The sequence below is a fragment of the Macrosteles quadrilineatus genome, unplaced genomic scaffold (genome assembly GCF_028750875.1).
Source record: "Macrosteles quadrilineatus isolate MER2022 unplaced genomic scaffold, UCM_ALF_1.0 Scaffold_4__1_contigs__length_99947679, whole genome shotgun sequence".
Taxonomy (NCBI): domain Eukaryota; kingdom Metazoa; phylum Arthropoda; class Insecta; order Hemiptera; family Cicadellidae; genus Macrosteles; species Macrosteles quadrilineatus.
The window spans coordinates 35,278,269-35,292,675 of NW_026542597.1; the positions used below are offsets into that span (position 1 = coordinate 35,278,269).

Sequence of the window (14,407 nt, forward strand, 5' to 3'; positions counted from 1 at the left end):
GTGTGACTGGTGTTTATACAGACCACTGCTAGCAGGTGATAATGAGGCAAGTAAATATCGGAAGATATATTAGTGCATCTAGCTTGAATGATTCATCAATTTAAATTTGCACTAAAAGTGATATGCTATTTGAGGTTTACTCACTCCATATTTTTGTGCCACTTGAGAGCAGTTATGTTTTGCACATCTACTACTTGTAAGTGAAGCTTATATCATTTACTCTAAAACCGTGTAAGCTACTCAACATTTCAAATAAATACCACACATTTCTAAAAAATATAACTCACTCGAATTGTTCTGCTTGAAATGGGAATGAGCCATTGCCGAAGTGATGTGGCTGGCAAACGGGATTCTGTCCTTCGGATGAAGAAAGTTGATGAGGGATCTTCCGACCCACATGTCTTTGGGAAAGCCGAGGACGTTTGTTAGGTTCGGTGAGGTACAGACGACAGTTCCATCGGACAGTGACACCACAACGCAGAACTCTTTCTGCAAACAACCAGAGATTTGTTCTCTTGTGAAGTAAGAATACAAGTTTAACATAAGAATACATGCAGTCTCATTTTAGACCGCTAAAAGTTTAGCTGGTAGACTTTGTAGAACCATACAATATTATTCCTTCCACACTACTTGATCTCAAGATTAATAGGGCATCTTCAATAGATGATAAATAGAGTTTAATTTTTAAAAGGTTTGATAAAAAGGATTAGAAATTAAATTTTGTAAACATACAATACGGCGAAGCAGTTATAAGTTTTATACAAAATAATCATGCGTGATATTTCATACGAGTGAAGGCTTTAGTCAGGTACCTAGACTAGACACTATAGTATTGTGATTTTAAATCAGATACTCTTCACTAAGGTGCTTCATGGACTTAAATAAAAAAGATTATATATTTAGTAGCTTATGGTCAGGAATCCATTTTATTAGTAGGACAGATATTTAACATTCTGTACCAGATATCAAACGCAATTTTCTCACTATGGGTTTTCTCATGTCACAAATGTAAATAAATATCAAAATACCATTTTGTGAAAATTCTCCAGCGTTTCTGGAGTATCGCTGGATCTCTTTAATATAGTTTATTTTAATAACTTTCAATAACCAAGACAACTCGGTCCCCAAATTAGTACAGACTGTTGCAAGTTTACTTTATATATAATTTAAACTTATTTTTAGATGTTACAAACCTCATGTTTGATGTCTTCCTTCAGTGCACTGATGATAAGCTCGGAACTCTGTAGCTCTTTAAGTGGAACAGGCTGCGGAGTTGCCATCTCCTGGTCATCTATAGTACCAACAGCGAAACATGAAATTAATAACACTGGCAACTACAATGGTCATCTGTGATACCAACAGCAAAACACAACATCAACTATTATTCCCACTATAATAATTGACATTTAGATAGAACTAAAGTAGACATACCACGTATGGACCAGATGTAGCAGATTTTTAAATTCAAGTATGGTTGAAAAGCTTCATAAAAATACTTGATAATTGAAAATTGATAGGCGTCAAAAATTGCTATAATTTACAGCAACTTTCAGTTTGGAATTTATTACAAATCACTTTGTTAATTTTTAGCAAAAATCTGGCTACAGCTTTGACATAAGAATGGGAAGTCTACTTAAAGGCAATGATCTAAGATTCCACCATTGAAAAAAAATTAGTAAAACTTGTAATAAACTGGTGGTTAAAAGATATTATAAGATGGTTACAAAAGTGTACATTGGCTAAACAACAAATTTTATATAGGATACGTTTGCTTTATTAATCACTTAAACACCAAACAAACATGGAAGTACAAAACCTCAAAAAAGGATGATAACATGATGGATGAAATCAGTTGCGTGAAGGCATACCAACACTGAGACCTGAAAAATAAATCATACTCTCTGGTTCATGATTAAGTAAGTGGTGGCTTTCACACTAGTTTTTCTAATACTCTTCCGCTAATTAATTCTAAATGTGATTATGTTTATGAAGGAATCAATTTTCAATTACTTAAGAAGATATTCAGGTATCAGAACCAAAGAATAAGTGAGACAATATGAATAACATAAATACTAATATTTTATCTAGAAGACAGTATAGTAGACGGTTTTCTTTTTTTTTTTCAAGAGATAAGACAAATTCAACCTTTTAATGAAATATTTTTCTTGGTCGATCACAGATTTTTCGCTTGCATATATAACCTATATTCATTATGAACAAAATTAATTTCATATCATAAAAGCCTTTCTGCAGTAATTAGCACTACCACTACCAGTAAAAACTAACCTCAAACAAGAAAAATATAATCAACCTAAAGATGTGGCAACCACTGCGACCTTAACAAATATCTGGAGGTAGCACTTCTCAAAGGGATTTTGTTGCCGGTAGCAGCCAATTTGGCAATCTTGAGACGGAATACTTCAATTTAGAAAAACGCTGGATGTGGGAAAAGTTAAATCACGCATATAAACATTTGTTAATTCATATCCAATCATGCATGGAATTCAACTGAATTCATTAGTAGCTGTTGGGAAAACTGTATAAGGTACAACAATGTGTGGACTATGACACTAACAACCTACTTTACAAACCAATGGCTTGATTAAAGGAGTCAAAACTCGTGCTACCTTCAAGTATTGTGACCAATTGGAGCAGTAATTAAAAATTGGCAAAATCAGCTGATCCTATATTTATTGTAGCGCATACTTGAATTGTGTGTGGTTGGTTACTTTTATTTCAACACATGCACTAGTGATTACACTACACATTACAGCGTTACGATTGTATCAAAGTACCGTTACCAAGGGGTTGTTCGGTGGTCTTGGTCTTGATGCAGCACAATGTCTGCGCCACGACCGCAACTTGAAGAGCTTCACTCTCAATAGTGGGGCTGGACATGTTGTCCAACACTGCAGGGTCCTACAAAACAATTACATCTATAGTGTTACATTAGGACCAATTCGGTCCATATTTCATTTAGAGATACCTATTGTATCGATGAGTGCAATTTGATTATCTTCTCCATTTGCAACTAGGAGCTTGGCTCCATCCCGTTTCCAACAATACATGTCACTTTAGGCTTAAGTGTCGGACAGAGTCAATAATTTTGCATTGTTGTTGACCGTCAAATGCCTATCTAAACAGTGGTTGTCCTAGCGCCGATCAGCAAAACCATGCGTTCACGTTGAATCATATTAATCATGACCGTAAGCTTGATTACCGAGCAGAAAATTGTATGCGATTCTAGAATATATTTTCCGTGTGAATTGATTTTTGGACTTTTTAAACTTTTGTTTTAGAGGTTGAAAAATATCACAGTTTAAGTAAATATATTTTTGTCGTTAGACAAAATAATAACAATTAAAATTAAAAAGTAGATAGCAAATCACATCCGCAGTTTCAATAGCTTTCAAATGAGATATTTTGCAACTTTTTATCTCAATAAACTATGCTGTAATATGCTTCAACCATTAACATTGCCGTTATGGGCAGAAAATCGAAGATGGCCGGCGGTCCTGCCGACTCTTAAACAGAGCTCTAACTTTCCGTAGAGCTTAAATACATTATTGATTGGAGGCATTTTAACCCGGAACCTTGGCGACTACTGTAAAGCCCCGTGCTCTTGAACAAGACCGACGTGCTATAGGTGTGTATTGCTGATTCTGTACACTTCACTATCTGTACAGCTGTGCAGCCTTAAACAGAGCTCTAACTTTCCGTAGAGCTTAAATACATTACTGATTGGAGGCATATTAACCCGGAACTTTGGGGACTAAAGTCCCGTGCTCTTGCACAAGACCGGCGTGCCATAGGTGTATTGCTGATTCTGTACACTTCACTATCTGTACAGCTGTGCAGCCTTAAACAGAGCTCTAACTTTCCGTAGAGCTTAAATACATTATTGATTGGAGGCATTTTAACCCAGAACCTTGAGGACTAAAGCTCTGATGTGCTCTTGCACAAGACCGGCGTGCCATAGGTGTATTGCTGATTCCATACACTTCACTATCTGTACAGCTGTGCAGCGTGCAGCCCTTCGTGATGTATAAAGGCAAACTATAGGACTTCCATAATGCTCTTCATTCAAGCCACGCATAGCAGCTGTATGACCAAAACATTCTTAAGTGGCATAAAATCTGCATTCTAAATCTATAACGTTGTGTTTTAAACTCAGCTTTTACATGTTTTTTTATATTTATTTTGTAATTGCAAAATCATAAAAATTCCTTTAATAGTAGAGTCTTTAAGTTTAGAGTCTTCTTTGTCCCTGCAAAAACAATAAAAACATGCCTTGGACGCCCCTCGCTCCGGATGGAATGTGTAAAGATATAATGTTAAAACTTTTTTCCTTACAGATTAATGTTGGTTCTAGAGACCCCTCTTACATGATATATCCAAGAAAATCAATAGTATAGGGATAATAAAATCGTAAAGTAACGTAAATTGAGTGAATTTTAAACACTGATATAACTAATAATTTTTTTAATTTTCAATTTTTTTTTAGGTATTAGAGCTCTAATATATAACTGTTCAACTACAGTTGCTATCAATAACGTTGAAATTAGTATGTATGCTGACGACACATCAGGTATATGCTGGGCTCAGTCTTTTGATGAACTCAAGCAGGGCATGGCCGATTTTGTACATAAAGCTAGCTCATATTTTGAAAATATTAATTTCAAAGTCAATCTTGATAAGACGGAAATTGTAGTTTTCGGATTGAGTAGTACAGGCATTCCTCTGATAGATTTTAGCTAAGGATGATGTGATCTTTGAAAGTAAAGAGTGCTGTAAGTTTTTAGGACTATATATAGAACAGACCTTAACTTTTAAGAATCATATATCACATGTAAGGTCAAGACTTTTAAGTGGAATCAGCCTCCTCAGAAGAATATCTTTTTATTTAGATACAGATACGTTAAAAAGAATTTATTTTGGTGTTATATTTCCTTTCTTGTCTTATGGCCTTATTTTCTGGGGAAGTTCTCCCGACTGTAATTTGCATAAAATTGTTGTTCTCCAGAAAAGAGCAATCAGACTGATAGCCAAAGTATGGTATAAAAGGTCTTGTAAAGATATTTTTGTTAACTTAAATCTCCTCACTTTGTATGGACTATACATTTATCAATTAATTATGCTTGTGAAAAATTATGTAAAGCACACTAGTAAAAATTGTCAACTCCGCAGGTACGACATGAGACGTAAGGATGATTTTCACCGTGTGAGGAGGAACTACAATAGAACTGGTCGAAGTCCTTATGTGATGGGGTCAATTTATTTCATTCACCTGCCAAACAATATAAAGGAATTAGAAGGCACTAAATTTAAAATTGCTTTGAAGAATTGGCTAATTTTATAAAGACTGTATTCATAAAAAATTTCAGATTTAAATCCCGATTCGGCATACAAATTTGGAAAACTACAGTTTTTAGTGATCTAATTTGATCCCAGGTATGTGCACTAAGAGGTAGCTCTTATTGTTTTTTTATGTACATTGAAATTGTATTCTTTTTTATTTTAGGCCATTTGAAACTGATGTTTGATGACTTTTATTTTGACACTTATGACTTTTTTTCTATGCATTGTATTTATGTTTATGGACAATAAATTATTTGATTTGATTTGATTTGACATTGATACCAAATTTCAATAAAATCTGTTGAAAAACGGCGTCTGAAACAGGGGACGAAATTAAGATGTTTTGTCGGAGGCTACTGCGCTACTAGCCTTTTAAAAAACTTGACTCAGGCCCAGTGACTTGATGAAACTTGATGGATCACCGATGTGTCGATTTAGTAGTCGTTTGTTTACGATGTTTTCAGAATGGCATGCATAATGACCCCGCGCTACCCGCCCGTCCACAACACCTTTCCCCCAAGGCCATATCCCCAAAACGCAACTACACCGAGGGTGATGAAGACTCTTAACTGAAATAACCTGGCATCAGCAAGGTGGGACAAGTAGAAAGGTTTGACAAAAGTATAATAATAGATTGGATAACACCCCTAAACAGGTTAAAAAATTAAATTCTATTGAGTTTTAGCCTCCTGATCACATTTAAACACAATAAATTAATGTAAATACCTACATTTATGTGATCTTTGATGTTGTGTTATGGCAAATAGTCAAGACACAACTTCTGTTCAATCATGTCGTGTCCTGCTTACCTACAGTATTATCTTCTTGTATTTGTCATTAAATGTTTGTGTTTTTTATGTCCGTGTGCGTATGCGATGTGTGTTATATTTATTACTAATGTTGACAACTTTCAAAGTGACAAAATAACATCTGTACTAGCCCGAAGATGACTCCAGTGTTGAGTCTAAGCTGGTTGCCACAACGCAACATAAAAGATCAGATAAATGCAGTTATTTACACTAATTTATAGTATTAAATTATAGTATTACAGTTTCTCCATTAAACAATTCAAGACTGTAAGATTGCTTTATATCAGAGCCATGAACGTTTTCTTGTTTTGAATCCATCATCCGGAAAAAACATGCATAATAACAGACAAAATAAAAACTACTGTAACTGTGAAGTATTAGATAAAGATACATACTAGCTCAGCCACAGGACTGTTTTTGCACTGCTCTAAGACATGGGAGGTGTGCAGGTAGTAGAATTTGATATATAATTCATATTCTACTATACACAAAGAGGTACTTTGGTATCATACAGACCACACCAATAAAACAACTTCCAAATAAGATTTTAATTATTTTAAATAACGGAATTTCCCGGTATTTACTCAGGGGAGGTACGGAAGAGGCTACGATGATAGCTGTGGGCTTCTTATTAGCTGAGGGAACGCTATTACCGTAACAATACGGTTTGTGGACAACGGCTACGGTGGTCTAGTGGTTAGCGTGCCGGGCTGGCGTGCAAGAGGTCCCGGGTTCGAATCTCGCTGGTTGCATTAACTTTTTGTCTCAGATTTTTTCATTATCAGCAAGTTTGGTTGGTTTGGTTCGGTTATGACAGTTTAATTTTATTATTAAGTCATTATAAAATTTTAATTGAGCAATTTCTAGTTTTATTTAATAAACATAATTATTTTTTCTATTACTAATCTTTTTTATATTATTTAATTATCAGCAAGTTTGATTAGTTCGGTTAGGTTATGATAGTTTAATTTTATAATTAAAAAATTATAAAATTGAATTTGAGGCATTTATAATTTTATTTTATGAACAGAACTATTTTTGCGAATAGTAAACCTTCATTGACAAAGTGCTCTCTACTACAGCGCTGTTCGCGGAGGAATTTTGAACTAAATGCCTCATTCGTACCTCCCCTAAGTCAGACCCGAATTTCCCTAACCTAACCTAATAACCCTTAGGTTAGGTTAGGTAAGGTTAGGTTAGGTTATAATTATTAGGTATGGTGATGGTCGGTATAATACCAAAGAGTATCCACAGAGACACTAAGTTCAACACTCACCACACAAGGTGCAATTTTCTTAGTCTCAGGTTTCTCGGCGTCCGCAGGATGTGGAGGGGTGAAAGCCGTTTCTGTTGTTGCCGTCTCCTCATCATGCTCAGCCATGTCTGCGATCGTGTTGACCTTTGATTTCTTATTTTTAAGGCTCTCATCTCCACTGAAAGAGGTAATACAAAATCAATTAACAATTTTGTGCCAATTGAGTTATCTAAACTACTAGCAAAAATGATTAGTACCTGCTGTTGCAATCTCTTTTTCTATCCCTTTGAGAAAGTCATGAATTCATTTAGACAATACATTTGCAATTATATTTTCTAAATATAAAGAAGGGAAATTGACTTGTCGATAAAACAATAAGAGTATGAAACAATTGTCAAATAAATTAATTAGTTGCTATTATCTATCAATATTTTTGACAATTGAAAGTGTTATTCTTTACAACTATAATTTTTAGAGTGATGTGGGTGATGTTATTAGTTTATTAAGGTATGTTTTAAAGTTATGTAACTTTAACTACTTACCGTGTATGGTAACAGACTTTTAAAATGTGCAATGAAATAGTTTGAGCTGTTTCATTAAAAACTAGAAAACCGACAGTTTTTGTCCTGTCTTTTGTATCAATATATGTTAATTTTAATTTATATGGATTAAATACAATCTGGAATAAAGATCAATAGAAAAAACACATCGCTTCGTTACTGCTAACATTGCGGCTTATTTTGAATTGAATGATTTCATCGTTGGAATTTTCAGGAGCAACTCCAAACACAGCCATGTCACTTCCTTTATTCACATACCTGCAAATATATTTGATAGATTTTATGGATTTGCAAAATTCTACATTTATGTGTCATTAGTGGATCGGCAGCGATAACGTGGATAAACATAATAATTCCCAGTAATAGTTTCCGGTATTAATAGTCTTAGATATAGCTTTGAACATTTGTTGTCAACCATACACAGAGAATTGGGATTTAATATTCCACAGGGATCAAGAATGATATATCTGATAACAACCTCATGTAAGAGTGGGTCTTCTTCGTTATCAGGAGTTGCTGCTGATATCACGTCATCAATTTCATTTGTATTAAAATGGTATAATATTACCTGTTTCCGTCTGTGATCCTATATTTGTTGTGGGAACTAGTTCCACACACGACGTGGCATGGGCAAACGTTTTGTCATGACTGGCTGAACGTTTGCCCATGCCGCGTCGTGTGTGGAACTAGTTCCCGAATTTATGTTAATTGTCTTCGTCTGTCAATGTCTCGTGTTTATTTATTTCAATGTTAGTGTTTTTGTGTGTTTATAAAACTCGACGATCTCGCAAGAGTGACAACAAGAGCCTGAAGATGAGGTTATAACCTTGAAACCGGTTGCTCTATACAACAAATATAGGATCACATACGGAAACAGGTAATATTGTGAAACACAATGAAATAAAAATATCAAAAATGCTTATTCAAGAAGTGATCCTGGGCCAAATAACATCAATATGAAATTTCATTTGGTCTTATTCTCTCAACCAACCAAATAAGGATGTGTGCATGAGGTAATCCACGTTTTAGCCACTCTATTGAATAAATCTCACCAAAAACACAATGCTTAACAATGCATGAGTGATTTTAGTTTTGTTTGAAAACCCTTGCTGTGATGTCATGACGATCAACGGATGATTGTCCATGAAATAGTTCTTGTAGGATTTCTGTCCACTTTGGATTGCATGTGAACGTTTAAGATTAATCCATGGTTCTACGCTACAATCACAGAGAAGTAAGGTACAAAGGAAACTGGCTTATGGGCCAAACATGTGCTTTCAGTTCTGTTATGTTGTGCGGGTAATATATACTTGTAACGAGCAAGGAAGAGGAGAGCGCCGAGCTCTGAGTGGATATTCCTATTGCACAGGGCACAGGGTCTTCCTCCAACGTGAGCTTGTAGTACATGTGGGCGAAGGGACAGTGTTGGACTTTGCTCTAGACACCACTTGAGTTCACCATTGAATGTTACCTCTCTGTGCTACAAAAGTTGTATTCAGATAACATACCTGGAGGACGGATGACCACAGTAGCCGCTGCTGCCACTGGAGGTGCTGTGGCGAGACTTGGAACTGTTACTGAAACATGAGGGATACAGTGAGTGACAGAAATAAAAAAGTAATGCAGTTATTCTACTCAAGCTAAATGAAGCACCAAGAGCCAGTGATGAAAATTAATATTAAAATTATAATGTTTATTTTTTCAACTTTTTTGATGACCACTTGTTTTTTTCTATTTTCACGTTTGAATATTGCAAGAATATGTGAAATGTTATTGTTGAATTTCGCCAATATTGCGAAATAGTATGCAATATTATAAATTGTGACTAAGAAAGTACTGGAGAAAGGCAAGAGAACTCTTTTGGAGGGTCTGGGACAATTATGAGAACTGCTGACAGAATCAGAGCAGATATTAGAATGTTTGAGAATGTCTGAGAAAAGTTGAACAGATATGAATATCTGGGATTTGCTGAAGAGACACTTGGAACAAACTGAAGAAATACCTGGAAAATTCTGAGGAAATTCTTGGAATTGGAACAAATTGAGGGCATTAAGCACAGGCTAAGAAGCTTGAGTGCGGCAGGAAAAGTTTTGGGACTGATAGAAGAGATTTTTTGTCTGAGAACATCAAAGGTGCGAAGAGAATTTTTTAAACTGGCTGAGACAACTGGAACTAATGGGCAAATTCATGGGGCTTACATAAGAAAAGTTAAGGGAAAGTCTGGTAAATAAATGCTCGGACTGTTTAAGGTAATTTTTGATCAGATTAAGGAGGTGCTTGGAGTTAATAGAAAAATTGTAAAAAAGTGTGGAGATGAATTAAAGTACCGTAATGCTTTAGAAAAAATACCTCGTTGTTACCTTAATGTTAATGCTGCACTAATGTTATTTTCATTATACACGTAGAGTATCTTTAGCACTGACCTGCGCTGGGACTGGCTGTTGCTGCAGCTGTTGGAATAGCCCGAGTCCGACACCTTTGTTTTATTCGTTTCCGTTTCTTCATTCTCTGATCTGTAATAGAAAGATATTGATTAGTTTTACTCAGCAACCAATTCCGTACAAAGAGGCAAAAATCCAAAAATCAATAAAACAACAGCTATAAGGTCTTTACCAGCAACTGCAGATTTTTCCAAGTAACAAGCCTAAAAATTTCAAAACATCACAATTTTAACTAGGACCACAGGGGGTTTTTTAATTAAAAATAAGTAAAAGAGAACTGATAATACATTAAGCAAACCAGAACTATTAATATATGTAAAAACCAATATACATTATTAAAGCCCTTTATGAAGTCAGCACCAGTAACATCTAGTGTCCGATTACATCTTATGTTTTTTTTTATTTGAGGGAGAGGAGAGAAAATGCTTACAACAATTTTTTTAAACTAACTTTTTCAATTCAATTTATAGAATTGAAAAGATTCACTTTACTGCATTGTTTACTTATACATCACCAGTGTGGTAAAGTAACTGATCAGTAAAGGTATGGTTCAAGGATTGAGAGAAAAGAGGTAAAATTGTTATGCTTCACCAACTTATCAGCTGGTAACAACCAATTGAATAGTTCATCTGCCGACTTCAAAATGGAAACTCACGCATTCTTTCCTTAACCTAAGTAAAACTAAACGGCTTGCTAACCAACGGTTGTAGGAATGTTTGTTGACAGATTTAGAAGATCTTGCAAACATAATTATAAAACAGTCGTAGGTAACAAAGTGTAAGCGACTTATGTTGAGCTTTATGACACCCTTTATCAAACTTCTATTTGTGTCGTGAAGACTACCTTTATGCGATCGATCGTTGTGTGAACTACTGTTACACACAGGTGGCCAGCCAAAAATACTCACTTTAAAACCCCCTCGGTTTGACACCCCCTCTACTCTGGGATAGTTTCACATTTTTTTCAGGTTTGGTCAACATGTGACCTAAGCCAAGCCCTCAGGGCTCACGCCATTTCTGGCTTTCAGTTGTTATAGGACATGGACCGCATCCCGGTCAAGGTTGAGCTACTTTGTGTGGAGAATACCCTAGACAAACTGTGACTAACAGGTCCAATTGTGTACACCCTCTGTCATCTGTCTACCAACAGCAGTCCTACATGGTGTTGAGCTTCTAGGTCGGGCATTTCCCAACACTGGCGATGGAAGGAAGTGTGTTCCGTGTTGTCAGGAATGCCCAGCCCGGTCAGTGCATTCAGTTGACATGTCCTTCCTCATCCTGAACAGGTCTGACTGTAAATTGCTGTGACCTGTCAAAACTGGGTGATGTATTAATCCACCTTCCTGTACTGTCAGTTAACCTAAGGTTGAACTTACTACATAAGTTGCCAGGTCTAGCATCCCCAGCTCTCCTGTCAGAGCTGGTAGATGCAAGTGCGCTCCTCTGTTCTTGCCTTGTTCTCCCATGCCACTGATAATTTGCCTTCCTCTTCCAATATCCACAATTTTGGCTCCAGTGACCACCAGGACAACGGGGTAGGCAGACGCTACCCTAAATGTGCTGCCTGATGCTGCACACTAGCGAGCCGCATCCTGTCCATCTTCTTGTTGAGCCCACAATTCCACACCATACAAGAGTATAGATTGGACTGCAGATATAAACAGCATTCTATGACCAGATTGAGGACCTTCGACATTAACCACCAGCCGCCTAAAGAAAGAAACCACCTTAGTGGCCTTGTTCACCACACCGATGATCTTGTCCCTCCAGCTAAGCTTACTGTTCACAATGATCCCATTACTTGGCGGCACAAATGTTTCTGATTTCCTATTCCCTGACCCACAACAACACTATGGTGTCAGTCCATTTCTTGGTCAGAAACACGATCTTGTTTTCTCTCAAAGTGAGCAAGAGACCGTATGGGCTGCTATCCATTCGTGTGATTGATGGTGCGCATGACGGTTTCAACTTCAGTTTCAACTTGGTCAGCTCAACGTTACGTGCAGCTATCACAGCCAAAATGTCATTGGGGTACCCAACTAAAATGGTTTCCTCGAGCATTTCAGACCCCAACGAGGCTGTCATCGGCAACTTTCCAGAGATCCAGGCCAAGTAGGGGAACTTCGAGCGGCACCAGAGTTGACTCTCGTCGTCCATGGGCCATCTGTAGTGTCATGATTGAGGTGGCATAACCAGAGGTAATCTCCTATGATGTGCATGAGGTATTTCCGGACATTGAAAGTGTTCTCTAGATCGTCCAGTATATCTCACCACCTTGTTGAATTTAATGTGTTTTGTACATTGCATCTAACGAGCAACTCAACCTTACAATAGTGGTGGTAGAAATCTTCAGCTCTCATCAATGCTCGCTTCACCTCCTCAATTGTGTCAACCTTTAATCACTCCCTTCCTGCAGCCGTGCTATTGGAAGGACGGGTTCCTACAGCAACCACAGCTGAACACAGTCGGAAACTTCTCATTGAAGGAACAGTATTACAGTAATTGCACTGTTATAGGCTTATAGGTACTTACAGTTGGATGTTGCGCAGGCTACCTTTTAGTGGTCACAATGTGTTTTTGATTAAACTTTAATTTTACTCACAATTATTGTCTTAATCAATTAACAAAATCTTTATTTACACATCCATTAAATAATGTAATGGTGTGAAGACCAGCAAATATAATGGTTATTGTAATATGAATGTAAATTGGCCTATAATGAATATGTAATGCTATGTGTCACGTGACCATATGTCTTGTTTGTTGGTCAATGTATAAAAAGGCAAAAATAACTTTTTAAAACTAATTGAACACATTTGTTTTTGCATTTGATCCTATAAAATTATTTATTTTTACTAAATAATAGTTTTTTTTAACTATTATTTAGTTTTAACTATTGTTTGCTACGAAAAACGTATCCGCCAAAACTTGCCACACACCTAAACTAAGCTCTCCTCAGAAAACCTGCGTTGGGAAACCCGTCGAAAGCTTGTGGTTGTGTACAAGCTTGCCAAGAAAAACTAGGTAATTCGTAATTCTTCGGTTCGGTTCTCCCCTGCAGCGCTAGTAGCGTAAATCGCCGTTCGGGTCAGGATGCCAAGGGAAAGGAAGCGAAGCGCCAATCGCCATTTTGTGAAAGGTTACACGGTTACAGCTACTTTACACCGCTCTGCTCTGTAATTATCTTGCTCTTTCGTTACTTATTCCTTGTTAAGTACGTGTTTGAGTTATTAGTTTTATTGTTTAGTTATTTGGTGTTAGGACGACTACCGTAATTTGTGCCCGCTGGTCGTGGACGATCTTACTTTTCGTTGTCGGCGCCAGTTGTCGATAAACAAGAAGAGGAAGCGGCAGTGCTCATTCAACGTCTCCGCGCGGGCTGGTACCTTCCTAGAGAACTCTCATTTATCTGTTGAGCAGATATTTGTCTTCGTATCTATTTTTCTACACCTGAAACCACCTCGTCAGGCCTTCATTCGTCGGGAGTTGGGGATTGCCAGCACGACCATTGTTGATTGGTACTCGTTCACCCGGGAGGTGTACGTCAATCACATGGTGGACCGTTCGGAGAGGATTGGTGGACCGTAGGTGGTTGTGCAAATTGACGAGGCGAAGTTCGGACGGCGGAAATATAATCGTGGGCGAGTTATAGAAGGACAGGTGAGGTTCGGTGGTATTGACGTGAACATGAAGAAGACCTTCCTTGTTCCTGTGGAATCGAGGGACTCTGCGACGTTGCTGGCATTGATTCGCGAGTGGATCCTTCCTGGCACAACAATCATCAGCGACTGCTGGCGGGCGTACGACTGTCTAGGCCAGGAGGGGTTCAGGCATCTTCAAGTCAACCACTCTGTGAACTTCGTTGATCCCGAGGCTGGTGCTCACACGAACAATATTGAGCGTGTTTGGAGGGAGGTGCGGGCAACCATCCTCCGGTATGGGATTCGGAAAAAACACTTCGTGGGATATTTGGCCGAATTCCAAT

The 14,407-nt window shown here is 37.3% G+C and overlaps 1 protein-coding gene across 5 annotated transcripts in view; it reads right to left on the minus strand.

Moving 5' to 3' along the window:
* The window catches only part of LOC128993494 (period circadian protein), a 59,675-nt gene that overhangs the window by 28,149 nt on the left and 17,119 nt on the right, over positions 1-14,407 (minus strand). For 4 of the 5 annotated variants that reach the window (XM_054417443.1, XM_054417440.1, XM_054417438.1 and 1 more), the window contains exons 2-7: positions 10,406-10,495; positions 9,491-9,559; positions 7,444-7,600; positions 2,796-2,919; positions 1,194-1,291; positions 288-489 (exon numbers count right to left, since the gene is read on the minus strand). In XM_054417443.1, the coding sequence (XP_054273418.1) occupies positions 288-489; positions 1,194-1,291; positions 2,796-2,919; positions 7,444-7,600; positions 9,491-9,559; positions 10,406-10,495 (740 nt within the window). The remainder of the gene's footprint in view (positions 1-287; positions 490-1,193; positions 1,292-2,795; positions 2,920-7,443; positions 7,601-9,490; positions 9,560-10,405; positions 10,496-14,407) is intronic. The other variant, XM_054417439.1, reaches the window with a different exon arrangement.